General features: G+C 41.7%; 1 protein-coding gene across 4 annotated transcripts in view; it reads left to right on the top strand.

Annotated features, from left to right (window-relative positions):
- TRABD (TraB domain containing) overlaps window positions 1-20,069 on the top strand; it is a 31,421-nt gene continuing 11,352 nt past the window's right edge. Inside the window, exons 1-5 of one of the 4 annotated variants that reach the window (XM_017818210.1) lie at window positions 1-59; window positions 11,604-11,666; window positions 13,816-13,894; window positions 16,556-16,722; window positions 17,540-17,680. In XM_017818210.1, coding sequence (XP_017673699.1) covers window positions 11,643-11,666; window positions 13,816-13,894; window positions 16,556-16,722; window positions 17,540-17,680 — 411 coding nt within the window. In that variant the 5' untranslated portion in view covers window positions 1-59; window positions 11,604-11,642. The other 3 variants (XM_017818208.1, XM_017818212.1, XM_017818211.1) reach the window with 3 other exon arrangements.

Below are 20,069 nucleotides of genomic sequence, written 5' to 3'. Positions count from 1 at the left end.
TCCGCAGCGCCTCGGCAGCGGCGGCCCCGCCGCTCCCGCCGCTCGGCACGGCACGGCAGGTCAGCGGGGCCGGGGGCGGCGGGGCCGCGCTGAGGCCGAGCCCCGTCGCGGCGGGTGCGCGGGGGGAGGGTGTGCTGCGGTTCTCCGGGTGCCCCGCGGGAGAGGAGCGGGGTGCGAGCGGTGCGGCCGCGTCCCCTCTATGCGCCCCGCTGGCACGCGCCCGGCTCTGCCCGCCCAGCTGCCAGCCCGGCGGTGCCGCCGGGCAGCGCTCCCTCGGGCGGGGAGGTGGCCGGGGAGCTCCCGCCTCTGAAAGCGCTCCCTGGGCCTGGGAGAGTTGCGGGCGGCGCTCGGCGCCCCCGGGGAAGGGCGGCCGGGGCCGGTCCGGCGCTGCCCCGCCGGTGACCCTGCGGGCGGCGAGGCCGAGGGGCCTTGTGGGCGGGGGCGGCCTCCAGGCGGGCGGGCGGGCGAACTCCGCCTCGCAGCGGGCGGGCTGGGGCGTTCGGCCCCGCGCTCCGGAGGGGAGGAGGAGGCTGGGAGGCCCCTGCCCGTCGCCTCTCGCCGGAGCCCCGCGGGGAGGCCCCCGCTTCTCTGTCCTGCCCTGCCCTGCCGGAACTTGTGGGGAAACGCGGCCCTTGGGGCCGTTTTTGAGGTGCCGGGTTCGCACCTTCGTTACGGCCGTTCCCTGGGTTTGGGCGTCGCGGAGGTGGCAGCGTGATGTGGACAGAGCTCTCCGTGCTGCTGTACCTGACCCAGGTGTTTGGGGATAAGGGCATGGGTTTGTTGGGTTCTGACTGGGAGCTGCGGAAAACCCGAGATTCAGTTTTTCTTTTTTCTTTCCCCCCGCCCCCCCTTCATTAAACAGTTGTGACTTTCTCGGAATTCACCGCTGAAAATAGTTCTAATTAACCCAGGGCTCGAACATAACTTGTGTCCCAGGCATAGCCTAGGCCTCTCTCTTGAGGAAAATACATGTTCCAATACAAGTATTCATACAACAGAGGTGTTTATGTTTTTGCTAGCTTTCAGGAAGAAAGAGAGTATTTTTCTTTGGTAGAACTTTGCAGAAGGTTGCAGCCGATGAGTTGGAAAAGCGAGAGGATGGGATGGGCTTTTACAGGTTAGATGCTGTTTTGCATATATGGTGACAATAGTAGTCCCAAGAAATATCGAAGGTGCCTGGAGTGACCTCAGTTCTCCCTGTTGCAGAGATATGTATCTGTTCACCTACTGTTTAGCTCATTAATGCAGGTATTCCTTCTTGGAAAGCTAACAGATTAAAGCAAAATTTTTTAAAACCCAGACCCAACAGATTTCAGGGGCTTCTCTTACACAGTAGGCGGAAAACACATGCCCATTTAATTATCCTAAGCTAAATGAGTTTATTAATTGAAAATTCTGGGTTGTGGCTGTAGCATTGGTTTGCGCCCTGCTGTTTGTGGCTCTCAGTAGACTTTCAAGTTTCAGTAACTTGAGTTGCTGATTGTAAATTTCAGCTATCACAGTGTTTGGCACTCTTGCATCTTAACTGTAGACTTTAGATATTAGTTTGATGGTGCTAGGAGAGTTAGATTTATTTTTCAGTTTATTCTTTCTTCCATATGGTAAATATGATGAAACATTGCTGCTGCTGCCACTACAGCTGTGAATAAAACACGTGGTATTGGCATATACTTGTTGGAGATTCATACCAGTGCTTTTTTTAAAATAATACTTTTTGGAAAGCATCTTCTTTTTCCTTGTTTGCTATTCAGAAAAAGTGAAGAAAAAGATTTGGGGCAGCCTTTGAAAATGTTGAAATGAGAGCAGGCCAGAGATATGTGTGCACCAGATTTAATGGGAGTGGTGCATAACCGTGTCTGTCTGAAGTGATATCACAGCATGAGCTTTGCCAGCCAGTGCCAGTAGGAAAGAAGGATTCTGCAGCTCTCCTTCTTCTGTCAGGGAAAGTCCACACTGGTTAGCAGTACTGGTTGTCTGTCATAAATTATTTAGTACAAAATCTCACCAATATATTTTCTTGATGAGGGTTGTTACTAGATTGGAAAGCTATTTGCAAATGCCTATGTGAATTGTTTCTGAAATCAGAAACATTTATTGAAGGTTTTTGTGAAGGGCCACTCAAATTTGAGACGTTATGATATTAGTTAATACTGTCATTCTGTATTTGAACTTAAAACTTTTGCAGTGAATATTTATCTTCCTTCCTAAAAAAGGACTCAGGGGCATATAACTTTAATATTAACCATAATTTACACAATTTATAGATTTGTACAAAAACATGCACGCACTCAGAGACAAGTTGTCTTCCTTTACACTTCTTTTTCTAATTCAAAAATAAGTAGAGGAGCTGTTTTGTCCTTCTGTCTTCAGTTGACCTGCTCAGCAGTTTTGATCAAAATCACTGAGGGTTGCAGATACTTAGCACATCCGCATGCAAGAATTTAAGTGTCCTGATGACACCGAATATCAGGCTGCAGGAGAGACTACACTGGAGCTCTAGTTCATGTTTTCAAGTAGCTAAGCCCTACAGGCTATCTGCAGAATAACCTTGTACAGACAGTGCAACCTGATGAATGTCTGTTGAGAGGTCTGTGTCTCTGTGCAGGAAGGGTGTGCATGCTTGTGAGAAGGAGCAAGAACCTGCACCACAGCTGAACAACACCATGACTGCTGATGAAGTTGAAGAAAATCTTCAGTCACCTGCATGGTGCATCTGGAGATCCAGATCTTGTCTCACTAGGGCACATGTCTGGTGTGTTGCACAGCTGGGAGCTGTCCTTCAGAAGGACAAGAATACAGCTGTAGTTACAGTGTAGGCCACAAAGAAGACCTGTGAATGAGGAACCCCTGTCAGGAGTTGCTGGGGGATTTTCTCATTTCTTTGGACAGCAGCAGATAATCATGGAAATAGAGATAATCTTTTGAGAGAAGATTTCATTTTTTTTTTAAACACTGAAATTGTCAGGTACAGGGTGCTTTATGTGTTAAATGAGTGGTGCAGCAGCTGGATGGACTTCGAAGCAAGAGAGGTTTCCTGGTTAGCGTGAGTGTGTCTGTAGTACTGAGGGATTAGCACTATTCTGGGGCTCCTGTGTCTACAGGCTGGAATTTGCTTTCCTGGAGTTTTGTCTCTCTTAGGTCTGTCTTGAAACATGACCCTCTTTCTTCAGTTCCCTGCCACAGTAGAGCTGTGTGTCTTTGCTTGTTGCCAGCACTTGGGCCCGTGTCATGTAACAGTGTTCAGCTTTGTGATCACCTAATGATTTTGAGAGTAGATCAGCTTGTTCCCAGCTATTTTTTGGTGACTAGAATGGAAGGGGCAGGCAAAAGAATACTACTGATAAAATATTGTGCTTGGCAATTGGGCAAAATTATTTTGTCCTACAGAATCCCAATTTTACCTTCATAAGGATTGCATTTAAAAGTGTTTGTAAGAAAAACGAGTGTCTACCAGTACTCTTGAGACCCAGCTTCTGCATATCTCAACAGACAGCCATTGACATGTGAAATATCAGTGTGTATGTGGAATTTAAGACACCTTCTCCAACTTTTGTGGACCACAGTCCTGTATCTTCCAAGCCAATACTTAGTTGTCTATGGCAGAACTTCTTCACCCTTCTCCTTTGCTTGCTGCTTGTAGGTAGTGAGTAGAGTGGAAAACCTGCTTTTTGTAGAACTCCATAGAAACTACACATGCAGCAGCTGTGCTCTTTTCCTTTTGTTCTGCATGAGAGTGTTTTGCAGAGGGTTTCCCAGAATCAGAAGTATCACTTGGTTCATAGCTTTAAATGGCCTGGAGGGAGGAGACATACTGATATCTTAGTCCAGTCTGCTGATTGCAACAAAGTCTAATAAAACTATTTTGGTTCCAGATCTTCCCTGAAATCATATGATTCATATTGAAATACAATAGGAAAGTGATTTGGATTGATGTTCTAAAACTGTCAGTTTCTGAGTTGGGTCCAGACTTGGGCCAGTCATTGTGGTCTTTCTGTCCCACGTTTCTAAATTTAGCAATCTCTTTACAAACTCTTAAAACAGGAAGGATTTGGGCAAATGTTTGTTCTCAATTCTGCTGTGCATTAGCATCCTGATTCACCTCATACTTACTCATTTCATCAAGTAGCCGTAGTCAGTATAATAGCAATAACTTCTAAAACCCCAAAACATATGAGAATGCCTTCTTGTCTTTCACTGGTAAACGTGTTTTCTGTGCATTCAGTGTCCCAGGACAGATATTCTCATGTTCCAACACCTCCTTTCAAACAAAATTAGTGTAGTTGTCTGTGACTTTTATATTTTAGCTTCTGAAGCATGCAAATGGATGTCGACTCCAGTGTGCAGGTACCTGAGTTTAGGCTGCATATATCTACACAGTTCATTTTGCAGGAACATTGATGCTCAGAGGGTAAAACTCTCTTTTGAAATTTGTGAACAACTGAGTCGTGAGAAACCAGAGCCATGCTCTACAACCATCTGTGATTACAGAACCAGTTGCTCAGTTGAGTTTCAAAGGCGTGGGTTGTGTCAAAGAGATAACATGCAATATGTGGAGTAGGTCACCTTAGTGATAGTTTTGAAATACGTTCCAATTTCTGAATTTGTGGCTGTTGCATTAATTGGCAGTCAGGTTTCAGCTGATTCATCCTTCTGGATATGAGCAGTCTATCAACAGAGAAGACATCATTTGGAGCAGATGATTGTTTGTAAACATTTGTAAGACTTCCCTGCGTAAGTATGGAAAACGCCTCATCAATCTTAAATCCTCTCCTTCCATTGCAGAGGATGGTGCTGAGACCTAAGTGGCTATCTTTTAATTTGGTTTTGCCTCTTATTACGTTAAATGTTAAAAATGGAAGGTGCTTTGTTAGGCATTCCAGACAGCAAGTAATTAATGACTGCAACAGTTTGGCAGTGAGAGAAAAGTTGGGTCTGTATCTTCTGAATATGCCTCTTCTGTTTACATAAAGTAAGCGGTCCTTTTAAAGGGTAGCAGCATTCAAATGAGATGTGCTTATGCTTATGCAGTGCATAATAAGAATCTGAAGTGTGCAGGCTATACCAATATACACCAGGCTAAACCAAATATCCATTGCTAGTGAAACTGCAGGTTTAGAGGATGAAACACAGCACACTTAATGCTCGTACGTTTTTATTGCTGCATCTCATGCCAAGCTGATGGGAGCTGTGTTCTGGCCAGGGATACTGGTGTTAGAAGGCTGGCACACGGGTCTGTTTGTGACGCAGTCTTTTGTGTGAGCCAGTGGCGTATGTCCAGCTCAGGTCAGTTTTATCTCAGTTGTAGCATGACCTGTGTGAGGTGTGCTGTATTCTCCGTGGAAAACTCCCACTTAATTGTTCAACAGCTTGCTCCAAAATTCTGTCCTTAGCCTACCTCTCGCCTTTCCCAACTGTAGAGGAACAAGGATGAGTGGTGTTGATGTATTCTATGAGGAAGTGCTATCCTGCAGGGTGTGTGGGGATCTTAGAAGAAGGACCAATGAGTAATAACAAAGGAAAATTCAGACTGAAATGCTTTGAAAGTTCCAGCAGCCTTCTAACTGCTTGTTTAGCTACCAGAGGTCAGGCTTGTTGTAGTAGTTTAGGCCTTCCTTGGTAACCAGTTTGTAACCAAGGAAGTGCCCAGATTACCCGTTATTCCCTACGATTTTTACGTAAGCCAGGAGTATAAGAAGAAAGGAGGAGAGGTCTTCGCTCTCTTTCCTTCCGACGGCTTTGGAGGTGCGGACTCCCTGCTGTTGAGTCTGTCATGTTGGGGAGTGAGGCCTGGTAAGGCCTTGCCGACCTTGGGAGACGGAGGTTGCCGGCGGTCGTTCCAGCGTGACTTTCTGTTGTCCCAAGGAGAGTAGTAAGATATTCTTTTGCTAATTCTTTTAGTTGCTAGATCTTGGGCTATTGATCGTGTATATTTTATTTTGGTTTTGTTCCTTTTTTTTCCTTCCCCCTTCCCTTTCCCTTTTCCCTTGGAGTTGTGCATGGTATTTCAACTGTACATAGCTGTATATGTCATAAATACATTTATTTTCATATAAGTTTGGCCAGTTTGGATTTTTCATAGTTTTTTTCCTTAGCACTGAGCTGGGGGTATTTTGGTGTTGGGTCTGGGACTTGGCAGGGAGCCAAGTAAAACTTAGACACTTGTAGACGCATTTAAGCATTCATACACCTCAGTTCCTCATTTGTAAAATAGGGAAGTACATATAATCTGATCTCAGAGGCTAGAGGATTAATACTTTGAGTACCAAGACATGTAGTTACCTTCTGCAATGCTCGTGAATATTGTCACTATCAAAAGCATTAATAGCTGCATTTAGATTTGTTTGTCGGGGGATCAAACATAAAAATTGTTGCCTGTTCCTTTCAATAAAGGGTGAAACAAGTTGTGGTAGTTAGGTGGCTCCTAGTTTCTTTTCCAGCTATTCTGATATGTGTGCAGCTCATAGGAAGTACAGAGCAATTATAAGATGACAGAGAACTTTATTTTCCTCTTGCAGCGTCAACATGTTGAGGAAAGCAAATGCTGCTTCTGAATTTCTTTATAGTTCAGCAGGAAGAAAACATTCAATAAAAATCTTCTTTTTAAAGAGTAGCTGACTAGGTTGTTTTATAGGTTGAAGCATGAGAGCTTTTTGAGAACTTTTTTATCGATTCAGTTGAATCACTGTCTGAAGAAAGCAAATTTAAACAACACAATAAAAGAAGAAATGCTGTCCTACTGTAGGATACCTTAATGAATTGCCTGTCCATTCCCTGTGTTGTGCTTGAATTTTCTCACTGAACTGCATCATTGAAATGAAACGGGAAAGAGCATTTGTTCTTTTTCTTGCCTTGCTAGAACCCCTGATTTGTGAGTGTGTGTACCTCTTGTGTTCTTGAGACTGCAAGCTAAGAGAGTTTCAGATACCTAAATATGCAGCTAGAACTGAAACACTCTGGTTAGCTAAGACTACCAAGTATGAAAAATGAGCCAGTAGTTCATGAGCGTATTTCACGCAAAGAGGAAGTGCTGCTGAAGCTGTTTTATATTAGGAAAGCTGGAGGGCTGATGTGACATAAGCATGGCGGGGAGGTCTTTCTCACTCTACTTGATCAGCCTCTGCAGGATAAACATTGCTAGAAGATGTCGAACTTGTTCTTTTGGGGGGAAGAGAATAAGGCCCATCTACATGGGAAAAATACAGCTTCTCTTCAGCAGTGCTTTGGCCAATGTGGAATGGCTGTCTTGTGTGTGCTGTCAGGACAAGAAGACCTTGACAGGAAATAGGTGCCTATCAGTAGAGATGAGTAATGGCTAAATTCTAGGCTTGCAGTTCTTTTGGTGGTCTCAAAAATTCCTCTTTGGTTGCCTAGGTGTCTTAAGAGACCACGTCTTTTTCACATCCGTCGCCCTCTGTAATCCTCAGTCATCTCTTTTTCCTGGAGGAGCAGTGCTGAGCATTGCATCTCTAAATGACTGTGAGACTCTTCCTTCCCTGCCAAATCTGTTTAAAATTCACCTATAGGTTAGCAAGCACAAACAAATAAGTGCCTTGTTACCTTCATCATTTCTTTAGGAAGTTAAACTTTCGGAAAAAAGAAGAAAACACAGGTTGAGAAGTCAAGCTCTAAGAAATTTGGAAAGGCATGGATTTAAGTTGTTCAGATGTTTGCCAGGATTTGATCTGAATCAGCACCTTTTCTTGCTGTTGGACACGGTGGAAGGAAGTGCTTACAGATTTGTGTGCTTCAGTTTGTTATCTGTATAACAGCAAGGTATGTTCAGTTTTCTCTCAGAGGTTTCAAGATTATATTTCAAGTATCAAGGCATACAGAAATCTTCTATGAATACATGGATGTACAGGGATAGTGTCTTTTCAATGTGGATGAGCTGGGTTGGCCTAGAGTCCAAGGTATTTGACTAATGCCCCAAATATGGGGGAAGGGACTTTTGCCAGTGCTGCTGAGGAGGATGCTGGCTAGCTGAGTAGCCAGACTTGTCTGTACTCTGGTGAATGCAGAAACAGGTCTTCTGCATGGAAAATTTCACCTCCAGTGGAACTTGAGCAGATCTAAGCACCTGAAAACAAGACCACAGAATGTCCTGGGTTGGAAGGAATCTTAAAGGTCATCTAGTTCCAACCTCCCTGCTGTGGACAGGGACACCTGTCACTGGACCAGGTTGCTCAGACCTCCATCCAGCCTGGCCTTGAACATTTCCAGGGATGGGCCATCCACAACCTCTTTGGGCAACCTGTTCCAGAGCCTCACCACCCTCACAGTAAAGAATTTTTTCCTAATATCTAATTTAAACCTAATCTCTTTAAGTTTGAAGCCATTCCCATTCCCCTTTGTCCTGTCACCCCAAAATCTTTTCCAGAATGAACAAATCCAATTCTCTTAGCCTTTTCTTGTAGGAGAGATGCTCTCTCCCTCTTAATCATCTTGGTGGCCTCTTCTGGACTTGCTCTGACAGGTCAATGTCCTTCCTGTGCTGGGGACTCTAGAGCTGGATGCATCACTCCAGGTGGGGTCTCACCAGAGCAGAGCAGAGGGGCAGAATCCCATCCCTTGACCTGCTGCCCACACTGCTTTTGATGCAGCCCAGGACACAATTGTCTTTCTGGGCTGTGAGTTCACATTGTTGGGTCATGTCCAGCCTCTCATCCACCAGCACCCCCAAGTCCTTCTCAGCAGGGCTGCTGTCAATCCCTTCATCCTCCAGCTTGTATTGATGCCAGGGGTTGTCCTGACCCAGGTGTAGCACCTTTCGCTTGGTTTTGTTAAACCTTATGAGATTCCTATGGGCCCACTTCTTGAGCTTGTCCTAGAAGAAAACAGTGGCAGACTTGCCTGTTATTGTGGCTGCCCAGTCTCTCATCTGACCTTCAAGGTATTGTGCCATGGGTTCTCTGCAAGGCTGGAGCTGGGAACCACGGTGAACAAACAGCTTTGCTTTTTCCAAAGGTTGTACAGGTCAGTTGAAAAGTGGTGCTAGTTAGCGTGAGTAAACTTCAAAGATACCTCACTTTTTCTCCCTGCCTCCCCCCTGCCAGTATCAGATATATAATTTAGTCAGTGGTGAGAATGGGATGAGGTTTTCTAAAATGTCACTTGGTGGGAAAAAATACCACTCAGTGCTTCTGTATAGAAGTCTGTTCTTTAATCAAAACTTGCAGTTTACTATTTTTAAGAGCACTCTGTAGATAAGAGACAAGTTTTCAAACACCAGAAGGCCTTAACCAAGCTTAGAACTTTAGGTTGTGCTTAGGGCCAGCTGATTCACTGGCAGAAAAACACTGTGGTATTTTGCACATAAACCAGTTGAGAACCAAGTCCAGAGCTGAGCATCAGAGTATTGGTATACCCTGGGTGATGATGTAGTTGGACAAGTATGTTCTCAGAGGGCATTTGGTTTCAGCATCTCTGCTTCATACTGTCCCTCCAGTTTTGCTGTTGCAGTTGTTCCTACAGCTGTTTGGTTATCTGAGCTTAAAATGCCTTGGTAGCATAGGAGGGGGAGAAAGAAGGTTGTTCTTTAATCTGAATATGCTCTTCAGTCTAGTTTAGTGACTAAGTCAACAAGTAGTTAAACCAGTCTATCGGAGACGGGACAGGATAAAAAACAGGCTCTGGGCTCACTTAAACTCACAAAGCCACCAGAGGGAGGGAGGAGCCAGTGGGTTGATGTGTCCCATTTAGGTTGCAGGTCTCCTGGCAGGGGTTTCCTTTGCTGTGCTTCTTTAGATTTGTCCACACCACATGTAAATTGTGGAAACACTGAAACAGAAGAGCAGCTCAGCTTCACCTGCCCTTTCAACTTACTCTGACATCCAAGTTTCCTTGACCTGACTCCTTGGAAGATGGCAAGGCACGGTCCTGGTTTGAAAATTAAATTATGCAAAATTATGCAAAACCAGTGGAGTGCTTATGTTGCCTGTGCAGACTTCTCTCATTTCTCTGAATAGTTTGTTTTACTGAACCTCTTGGCACTGTTTGCAGTTTGTATTTTTATTTTAATGAGGTATTTACCTCGCAGCCTGGGAGCTGTGTCTGTAGCTTTTGCCTGCTTGAGATGTGGGGCTCTGTTGGGTTTCATGGGGCTTTTGCTCCAGGAACCATGCAGAAGCCAGGATCTTGGCTGCTCCACTTTTTTCTTGCCCAGCCTGCAGCTGTGATCTCCAGTTTGCCAGCTGACAGCTAGCAGTGGACAGTGCGAAGGCAGGAATCGCTGAAATCCCTCCGAGAGCACATGGAGGGAGGTGTGCCAGTGGTTGGAATTACATTCACATGCTTCACACTGCCCAGGCAAATGCTCTTTTAAAGAAACATATTTTAAGCAAAGCTAGAAAGCGGAACAGCTGACTTGAAAGTAAAGGCCAGAAACCAGGATGCAGAGCACTAATCTGACTGCAGGAAACTGTTGTATTTGGGAAAGGGGGAGGCTTCCCATCACATTTGTGTGCTGAAATACACTGTCATATACAGATAGCCAGCCACCCAGCTTTCCTCCAACATCACCTGAGCATAGGGCAGGAGCCAAACTTGTCCCTCCACTCTTTAGAGCAAATGTGTTGTATGACTAAATTGGTCAGGACTGCTCTCCAGCCTAATGAAATAAAACACTGTTCACATATACTGTGAAAAAAGTCAAAGGAAGATAACCCAAAATGTTGTAATAAAGAAGCAGCACTTTCTTTGAGTGCTTCAATTTTAGTGGGATAGCAGTGAGAATAAGCAGAATGAGTGCTAGTCATGCATTCAGTGTCTTGTGCAATCCCCTTAGAGTACCACCCAAGTCAGAACATAGCACTCTCCAGCTTCAGGAAAAACTCTGGACTTTTAAGGTTCCTTCTTTCATCCATATTGTTAAACTAAGACATGGAAACCATTCACTAAGGGTTTGAAAACCAAATTTCCTGGGTTTTTCACACAGACACAATCTTACTGATGTTCTGACCCTGGCATATTTGTAAATATATGTGATCACATGATGCTGATCAAATAACAATGTGTGTGGCTCTAGTTGAGTATTAAGATTGTGGCTGCTCTCCTATTCTGTGTAGTGGTGAAGTCCTAGAAATACAGATGATTCCTAAAATTTGTATAAAAACTGTCTTGGTGTAGTTTATTTGGATAAGACAGAACTATTTTGCTATTGCAAAAACCCTTTTGACAACCATGACGACCACTTATGAACTGATCTGGAGGAAAAAGGCATTTTTAAGACAGTAAAAAAAGCAAATTCCAAGTTCCCATGAAATCCACCCGTGTTTATTAAGATACTCTCAGTGTGTGTGAGAACAGGACTGTGCTCTGGATTTACAGCCACCTCAAGAACCATACTGAAACAGGCTAGTTCTACCCTACTGATGGGGGGGATTGCTGTTGGTTTGTTTTTGTTGTTTGATGTGGTTATTTTAACACCAGGAGAGTTGAATAAGTGACGTTTGTGCATCTTCAGTTTGCCACTTTTATTACTTCAACCTTTATTTGAAACTGTAGAGACGCATTTACTTTTTTCTTCCCCTTTGCAGTTTTTAAGCAAGTATTCTGGGTGATGCCATTAATTTTTAATTCTCTCTCATTACTTTTACTTCTTGCAGTTCTTGTGTGGTTGGTGAAAATAAGTCTCCGCTGCAGGGATGCAAGAGGAGCAACAGCCTGAGGTAGGGCTTGGAGACAAGTTTGTTTCTCAATATAATTGCAGGGAAGGTCAAGACTGAATCAGCCAGGTTCTTCCACTCATCCTGGGGGAAGTTCTGCAGAGTTGTAGGGTTGAAAATACCAGCATGAGACCCCTTTTAAAACAGGGAGATGGGGAGCTGAGTGCTATTTTTTACCACATTTAGGTTCTTTTCCCTCCAATTGCAAAAGCTAAATAGGGTATTTTGTATTAATCTACTTGCAAGTGAGGAATTGCAGAAAATAGCCTAACCTATGAGATTAAACGTTTAGGAGGAAAAAATGTTTTGTGAGTAAATTAAAGAAATTGATTAGATACAAATCATCTCACTGTACATGGCTTAAGTTCCTTGCCACATTAAAGTGACGTGCTTTTTCTACCCTTCCTGTTCCTTCTCTTCTCCTTTCATATCCGTACATCTCAAAACTTTTTTCTGATATAATAGGGAAAGTTCAGGAAATTTTTATCTTATGAGATATAAGAATGTCAGTTCTTTTGTCCTGTTAATTAATTTAAAAAAAGAACAACAGACTCCTCATGTGGTGGCTTAGTGCTTTTCTCTCTGCGGTGTTGTGATCCTATGATGACAAAGCCAGCACAAGTGACAGAATTAATTCCATATGTTACAGATGGATAAATTTTTCCAAAATATTTCTGTGACTAGAGTTAACGTATGCAAGCAATAGAGTCAAGCCATATGTTGTGATCAAAAGCTGAGCTGGTGTTAAATTAGATTTGTGAATGTAATTGCAGTTTGCAGTGTAATTGCAGTTTGCAGTTGTCAATGAACAGACTTTTGCTTTGTAATGAAAGGATGATCTGTTGCTGTGAGTATTTTAGACTTTGCACTGTAAAGCTGTTCTACTTTTTGAGTTTGCTCCATATGTATCATAAATTTTTTTTTGCATTCAGTGGGGCCACAGTAAGACACCCAGGCTTTATTTTCTGAAAATTCCTGTTTGGCATAATGGAGTGCAAGAAGAAAATAATTACTCTTGTTGAAAGCTCTTAACAATTGGATGTGCTTTGTACAGTCTTGCTTTAAATCTTACCAAGTTAAGTACAAAGTAAATAAAGCAGTCATTTTAGCTAAAAGGCTGGCATCCTTCAGGAGAGCTTGGCTGCCTGCTTGCTGACTCATTAATACTGCCTTTCACTTGGAAAGTACTTGAATAATGATGGATTCACATCCAGTCTCTAACTTTTTGACTCAGTGTTGTTCAGGAATTCCAAATTCTCCCAATAATAATTTTGATTAAACTTTGAATTAATGTAGGTGCCTAAAGATAATTTATGGTTTAGCTTTCCCTTATTCCTAAGTCTCTTTTCTGCACTAACTCTGCCTCTCTGGCTTGGATGACACTTGCTGAATGACTGGGATTGATTGGATTCTATGCATGGGTTTTAAAACTTGCCTGTTAATTAAAAATAAAAAAGGTTTTTGTTAGCCAAAGACCCGCATCATGTACTTCTAGTGATAATACGTAAGAGTCAGTCTTAGGGAATCTTTTCAGTTACCTTCTGATCCTTTAGAGGACAAAACTATGCAGATGCCGTGTTTCTTTTTGATTTTGATTTCAAATATATATATCTATAAAGTCATCGTGCACATAAACTTTATAAGGTTGGGTGTGCATTTTGTGTAATTGCCTTACATTATTCCAACAAATAAAATACTTGGCCTGACTCTTCTAGAATGGATGTGTTTAATCTTGTGAGTGCTGATTAACTTTCAGACTCCTGACAGACTAATGCTGACTGGTAGTTGAGTTAAATGGTATTAAAATAATCAGTGCACATTTTAGTTTCCAACACAGAAAATGCTATAGTAGTGTTAGAGATAAATTTATTCTTTTTATCTAGAATCCAATTTATTTTAAAGCTCCACATCAGGTATAAATACTATCTTGTAAAATAGGCATGAAGTAGTTTTTAATATGTTCTTTCTCATACTTATGCAGCTGGGAAAATTAGTTGTAAAACCACAGATGTTTTGACTTGTGACACTGCTTAAATTATTTACTTGCTTGAATATTATATGTAGGTTCAAATTGAGCAAGCTCACAAAGGGAAAGATGTATTAAAACATTTCATTATAATTCCCAGCCTCCTTTTGAATTTGTTTCATACAGGCTGCTGCAGATCCAATGTCCTCCTCTGACGCACCAGAAGATGGCCCGAAGGAAACGTCCAGTGTATCGCAGAATATCTGTATGTTTCTGGTTTGACTGGGGAGGGTGTATCACATTGGAAGTGTATTAAACTAAATGTCCTTAACTTTTCCTTACCTAATACGGATGTGGCTGTTAGCACAAAGGGAGGTGTGAATAAGGTCACATCTGACTTAATCTGTTCATGATTTGTTTCAAGGCCCAGTTGTGTAAATCAAATTTAGAAAGAGTAATGACTTGTCGATTGTCAGTTTGCTGATCCCATACTTTAAAAAGAAAGTAAATATTTTAAGATTTAATACATACACTCAGATACTGTTTTGAGCTCAGTCATTGCTTACTAAGCCACTGATGCATAAGTATGGTTTGCTTCAGCAGTCTGGCATCTAGTGATTCAATGTTGATCAGTTGTCCCAGATGGAATGCGTTGCCCATGCTAGCATGATAATGTTTTGATATGAAGGCCAAGCCTGCAGGATGTAAGAACAGAAGTATTCCAACCAAAACTGTCCTGTGAAGCCAAGGAAGTGTATCGATCCTTCCCTGTCATTGGTAAGGATCAAATAATGGCAGGCATTTCTTTCTCTGGAGGAGAAAACAAAGGCTTCTTAGGATTTTGATATACAGTATATTGATATACTGTTGTGATATTAATGTATGCAGTGCTCATTTATAACAATAGGAACATTCAGATTGTGCTTTTTGGCAAATAATAGGCTCTGAACCACCTTAGGGCAAATTAGTAACAGCAAAATTACTATAATGCTGAAGTTGCTGAATAATCCCCAGGCATCTCAGCTTTCATGGGAGCAAACAGAGCCTTGACTAAAGCTATGGGAAATATATTCAGACATAAAGAAGCAGATTAATTTATATTACTTTTTTCTCCAGATATAGAAGTTGGTTTAATAAAAACCATTGCTGTTCCTGAGAATGTTTTCCTTGATTGTGTCCTTTTTTAAGGACAAATAAAAATAGTACTGCACCATTACAGCAGTTTTTCTTCACATGAAACATTATTCAGTCCAGTTCTGAGCATATATATGAGGGGAAGGCTTGAAAAATAAGTACAAGTTACATCCTTTAAGGGTTACCGAACATGTAGAAACCGCTTTCAACTGGGGGAATCTGAACCATAAATATCTTTAGGCTAGGAGAGTATTTGGGGCAAGTATGTGCACACATCCCCATTTATCATATTCTCCCTTAGACATCCACTTTTGACCATTGTGGGAGGCAGGATATTTGCTTAGGTGGATTTTGTTTGATCTACCATGGCTGTTTTTATTATTACGTGACTGAGAGTGCTACAAATGCAACAGCTCTACCTCTTCTTCCTTTTTCAGTCGTTTTCCCTACCTTCTCCTTAGCATCACCATCTGCTTTGGCAGCAACATTGTCTTAGCTCAGACAGTACTGATTGCAACACACCATGTTCTTGGGTATTGACCATGAAGTTGTAGGCTGCTGAAATTCTGACTCAGAAGGATGTTGAAAGGTTGCTTTTGTTTTGGGTGGGGTTCTTTTAATTTGGGGGGGGGGTTGTTTGGGGTTTTTTTTATTTGGGTAGGGGGTTTTTGATTTGGTTTGGTTGGTTTTTTGGGGTTTTTTTACGTAAAGTCTTATAAGTATTTGTGGGACAGATCTGGGGCCAGAACCACACAGTTAAACCAGATTCATGAAATGAATGTATGATAGGAGACTAATTTATCTGCATCTTTGACATCCTGCCTGCAAACTGTTCACTAACCTTTTTTTTTTTCCCCTGGGATTATGATCCTATTCCAGGCTTCTGGAGACCACTTGAGACCTCTGCTAACTTGTACAGGAGCTTGCCAGAGAAAGAGAGTTGGTTGGAAACAAAACTCTGCTTTCCTGCTTGATGCTTTTTTTTCTAAGATGCATTACAGCTCTAAGATACTCATTCAAAGTGACTATATTTTCCAGTGATGTAGAGTTGAAGCTTTTCTATCTCAGCTAATGAGGCTATCTGGCATTTAACAAGCAACAAGTGACAGAACTGATAGATCCTCCTATTTTCCATATGGCAGGCTTGACATAGATGGGCTAAACTCACCTTGTACCGTTTTGATCTTAAATAGTTTGTTGAAACTAGGGAAAAATTATCGGTTTCCTGACCTAACTACCTCTTGAGGTTTAATTTTTAATTGTGTACTGATCTCTGGTGTGTTAATCACGGAAAAGGCTAAGGTTGGTACTGTAGGTATCCTGTGTGTGCCAGTATGTGCAGTTGACTGCCAGCACAGTCACACCAGTGTACATGTGTTGCTATCTTTTATATAGATAAAAATCCCAAAAGGGGACAATTTTGTTTTAGAATTTAAAAAATGCTCTTTTTTTTTTTCCTAATTTAGTGTATACCTTTTCTAAGTATTCTTTGCTTCTCTATCCACCTCACCTGCCACACAGCTTCTCTCTTTCCCTTACTGAACTGCGTGGACAACCTGTCCCAGTGTCCACAGGGTAGGAAACCTGGACTGAGACCCATGCTTGGAGGCAGCCTCTCCAGTGATGGCACTCTCAATGATGTAGCCTCAGAATTGAATGTAAGATTACAGTGGTAAATCAATGGCCTTTTAGCTCTGCTCTGCTGTTTAGTGGCGACATTTTTATTTTCTGTTTTACTTACCTGCACTTTATATCATGTGGGCTTTTCTTTTGTTTTTCTATACACTTATAGCTGATGCAGATGCATTTAAAATTCTCCTGGAGATGAAGTTGAAGAAGAGACAGAAAAAGCCTGCTTTACCAAGCACTGTGACTGAGCTTGACACTGAGGATGGTTCTAAAGTGTATGTGGTTGGAACAGCTCACTTCAGTGACAGCAGCAAAAAGGATGTAGTAAAGGTAAATGCTAAGTGTGAGCCCTTCAGCAGCATGTTTATAATGTTGTCAACTTAGCATTAAGTAGAATAAAGTCTAGCTCTCTGACTTGGTTCTGTGCTGTAACCTTCAGGCTCTGTTTTTTCTGGTTGACTGTTGAAAGGCTAACAGCACTGTGGGATGAGAGGCAGACATGTTATAGTAATAATTTTTGATGCAATACATTGCTCTCCCATCTCAAATATTTTTATTTGTCCTTAAAAAAAAAAAGCCAATCCAGTGTCAGTGTTGCAAGTTGAAATCTCACCAGTGAAACTTACGTTGCCTGTATAATACTTGGCTGTAAAACCATGCTGTCCCAAACTTGGATCCAGTCTCAAGAATGGTGCAAGTAGGAACAATTTCATACTGTACCTCATGTGAAATCTGCAGTTTAGAGAGGCTTTATTATCCAGGAGATAGAGGGGGAGAAATCTTGTGCCAGAATCATCAACCATGGTTCTTACTCAGATTGCAAATAATCACAGAGTATGGTCAAATTAATTTTGTGAATGTGAAAAGTTTAACATCAAGTATTTCTTTCCTGCTCTCCTCCCCAGCACAATGTGTTCTTCATCTTCCTGTCCCACAGCATCCAGGAACTAAGGCAGTTTGCTTCCTTAATATTTTTCTCAATACATAGCTATTTGGAGAAGTCTTATTTACTATTCCACTGTTTTTTTAATTGAAAATGATTGTTGGAATGTGCTTTTTAAGTCGCTTTTCTCTTTAAAGTATTGATATTGGCTGCATTTCTGTTTATTCCTTTCTAAAGCAGTGTAAATAAATTCTTTTTTTTCAGACAATACAAGAAGTGCAGCCTGATGTAGTTGTGGTAGAACTATGCCAGTACAGAGTTTCTATGTTAAAGATGGATGAAAAGACATTACTAAAAGAAGCCAAAGAAATAAATTTGGAAAAACTTCAACAAGCTATAAAGCAGGTATGATTCCTACAGTGAAAATTAAAGGTTTATGTTAAGAGCAATTTGTCAAGTTGTAACCAAAACCACTGTTCCCACCAGCTGGGAACCTAATACTGTCGACCTAAGCGAGAATACTGTTACAGTGGCAAAGTTAGGTTTGGGTATTTTCTTTTTTCCAAGCATCAAGGACTTTGTTTCACAACATCATTTTGGCAGGTTGTTTCACAGGATCATTTGGGCAGTTGTTGACCTTGGCAGGGATCCTACTGTATTTAACAGCTGCTCCATTTGCAGGACACAAGTTTAACTTTGCAATTATTATTCCTGCAATCTGCATCTATATCACATCTATTTAAGGAGCACTTAATTTTGGTATTGTCTGTTTAGCTGCATTCCTTCTTCATCCTAGTGTGTTGCTCTTTAATTGCTATCCACTTGTCTTTTGAGTAGTTTCTAATTGACAGTAGATCCTGAGGGAGGTTTTTGAAAAATCTGGGCTGAAAAGTGTGGGATTCTAGTCAAATTGTAACTACCCTGGCAGCTTGACAATGACATGTCTAGCATGTATTTGCAGAACAAGTGTTGTCCTGTGTTTTTTCACTTTCACTCACTTAGCTTGTATTTAAATTAATTTTAAGTTAGGCTCAGTGAAACAGCACAAAGTTGGCTTAAAAATGACAGGACACTTGAGTCCGGTTGGATGAAGAAATTCATAGATTGTTATTTTGGGTGTGTGGTAATTGTATATTGAAATTGTTTTATTGGTGTAATTGGGGAATTTCCAGGACTGCACCCCCAATAGAAATATAATCTGCAGAAGCACTTGCAGTGGCTTGGGGCTGGTTATGTGTGTGTGTGCACACGGTGTTTCAGAGCAGGCTTTCTGACTCAGAGTTAGGCAATAATGCATCGTTCCTGTTTTCTTTATTTATGCCCTATCAAAGGAAAGAACATTGTAAAACACTTGCATATTGCATGAATTGCTGCATCCATCTGTTATTTTAGGTAAGGTGGATTATTCTGATGCATGTAGCCAAAAAATGCATGTTCACAACCACCAGAGCAGCATAGCTGAGGATCTTCTGACCTTGTAAACAGGCACAGAAGTTGTTTTTCTTAATGTCAAAGCTAAATGCAACAATTCTCTGTTAAGAAGAAAAGGACAATGAAAATAAAACACCAGACATTTTTTTTCTCCGTGATGTAAATTCGTCCTGGCAGCTTTGTAATTACCTCTTCCTACCAGCTCGTGAAGTGATCTTGTGTGCAGACAGTAGGAAATACAGACTCTGTTGGCTTCAAAGCCAAACGACAATACAAGGATCCTTCCTATTGTTACAGCTCAATCTTAGTTTCCTTTGTCACCAGGGTTAATCCAAATAATAAAAATTGGACATTGGGCCTTTTAGAGAACATATTTCTCTATTGATAGTCTCAATTAAAAAAAAACACCCAACCTTTTCCCTTTGATTCACTAGCAGCATGGGTTATATAGGGAAAACCAGGAAGAACAGTCCAACTGTCTCATGCAAAAGACTGTTTTTCTCTAATAAGAATCAAAACAGTTGGTAAGTTGCTTAGTTATGCTTTAGTTGCCTCCTCACGTTGAAATGTGCATCCATTCAGGCCCAAAAGCTGCACTGAAAGTCAAAACAGCTGCAACTTTCATCCTGAGTTAGGGAATTAGGAAAAAAAACTAAACAAACTGTCTTTTTGTAATCACATAAATATGAAGCAGCAAAATTGCATTTCATTGCTTTTAACTGAAGATGGAAACTGAGCAGAATGTTAACATGAAACAAAGATACTTGCAATGGATCATTGGCATCCACAGTTTATCAAGCTATTGCTGCTGGTTAAAACCAGATTTCCTTTAGGCCCTCCTTGAATTTCAAAACCGTTACAGTTGTTTGCAGAGAACTACCCGTTTGCTTTCCATTAAGCGAAGCAACACCATGCAAACTGGTATTTGGCTCAGATGTGGATAACTTGAAGTTGCACAGTAACACTTGGCTTGAACCTAACTGGTAAGACAGGTTTTGTCTTATCTTCTCCCCTGGCTTCCTGGTTCCGCTATCCTTTCTGTGTCTGTACAGTGGCCCTGTGTTAGTCTGAACAGGGCTTGTTTTTCAGCTGCATCATCTCCCTGTGGTTTAAGGTTCCTAGTCCTGGCACAGAGGAGGAGTTGAGAAACCTTGTTCTGGGGCAGAAGAGAAAGTGAGCTAGTGACAGCAGAATCTTAGCTTAACCTTTTCTTTTTGTCTGAAGTTACCTTGTGGAGCAATATATTGTAATGTTGGTTCTCATAATGCTTCTGGCTAGTGAAAAAAGCTCTTGTTTTGCACTTTATTATATAGACCTCCATATTTAGGTAACCCACAGTATTGTCCTGTTAAATAAAATTGAT

Source organism: Lepidothrix coronata, unplaced genomic scaffold (assembly GCF_001604755.1).
Source record: "Lepidothrix coronata isolate B3197 unplaced genomic scaffold, Lepidothrix_coronata-1.0 Scaffold66, whole genome shotgun sequence".
In the NCBI taxonomy this organism is placed as follows: domain Eukaryota; kingdom Metazoa; phylum Chordata; class Aves; order Passeriformes; family Pipridae; genus Lepidothrix; species Lepidothrix coronata.
Note: the sequence above shows the minus strand (reverse complement) of the source record. Positions and strands in the feature narration are given on the sequence as shown.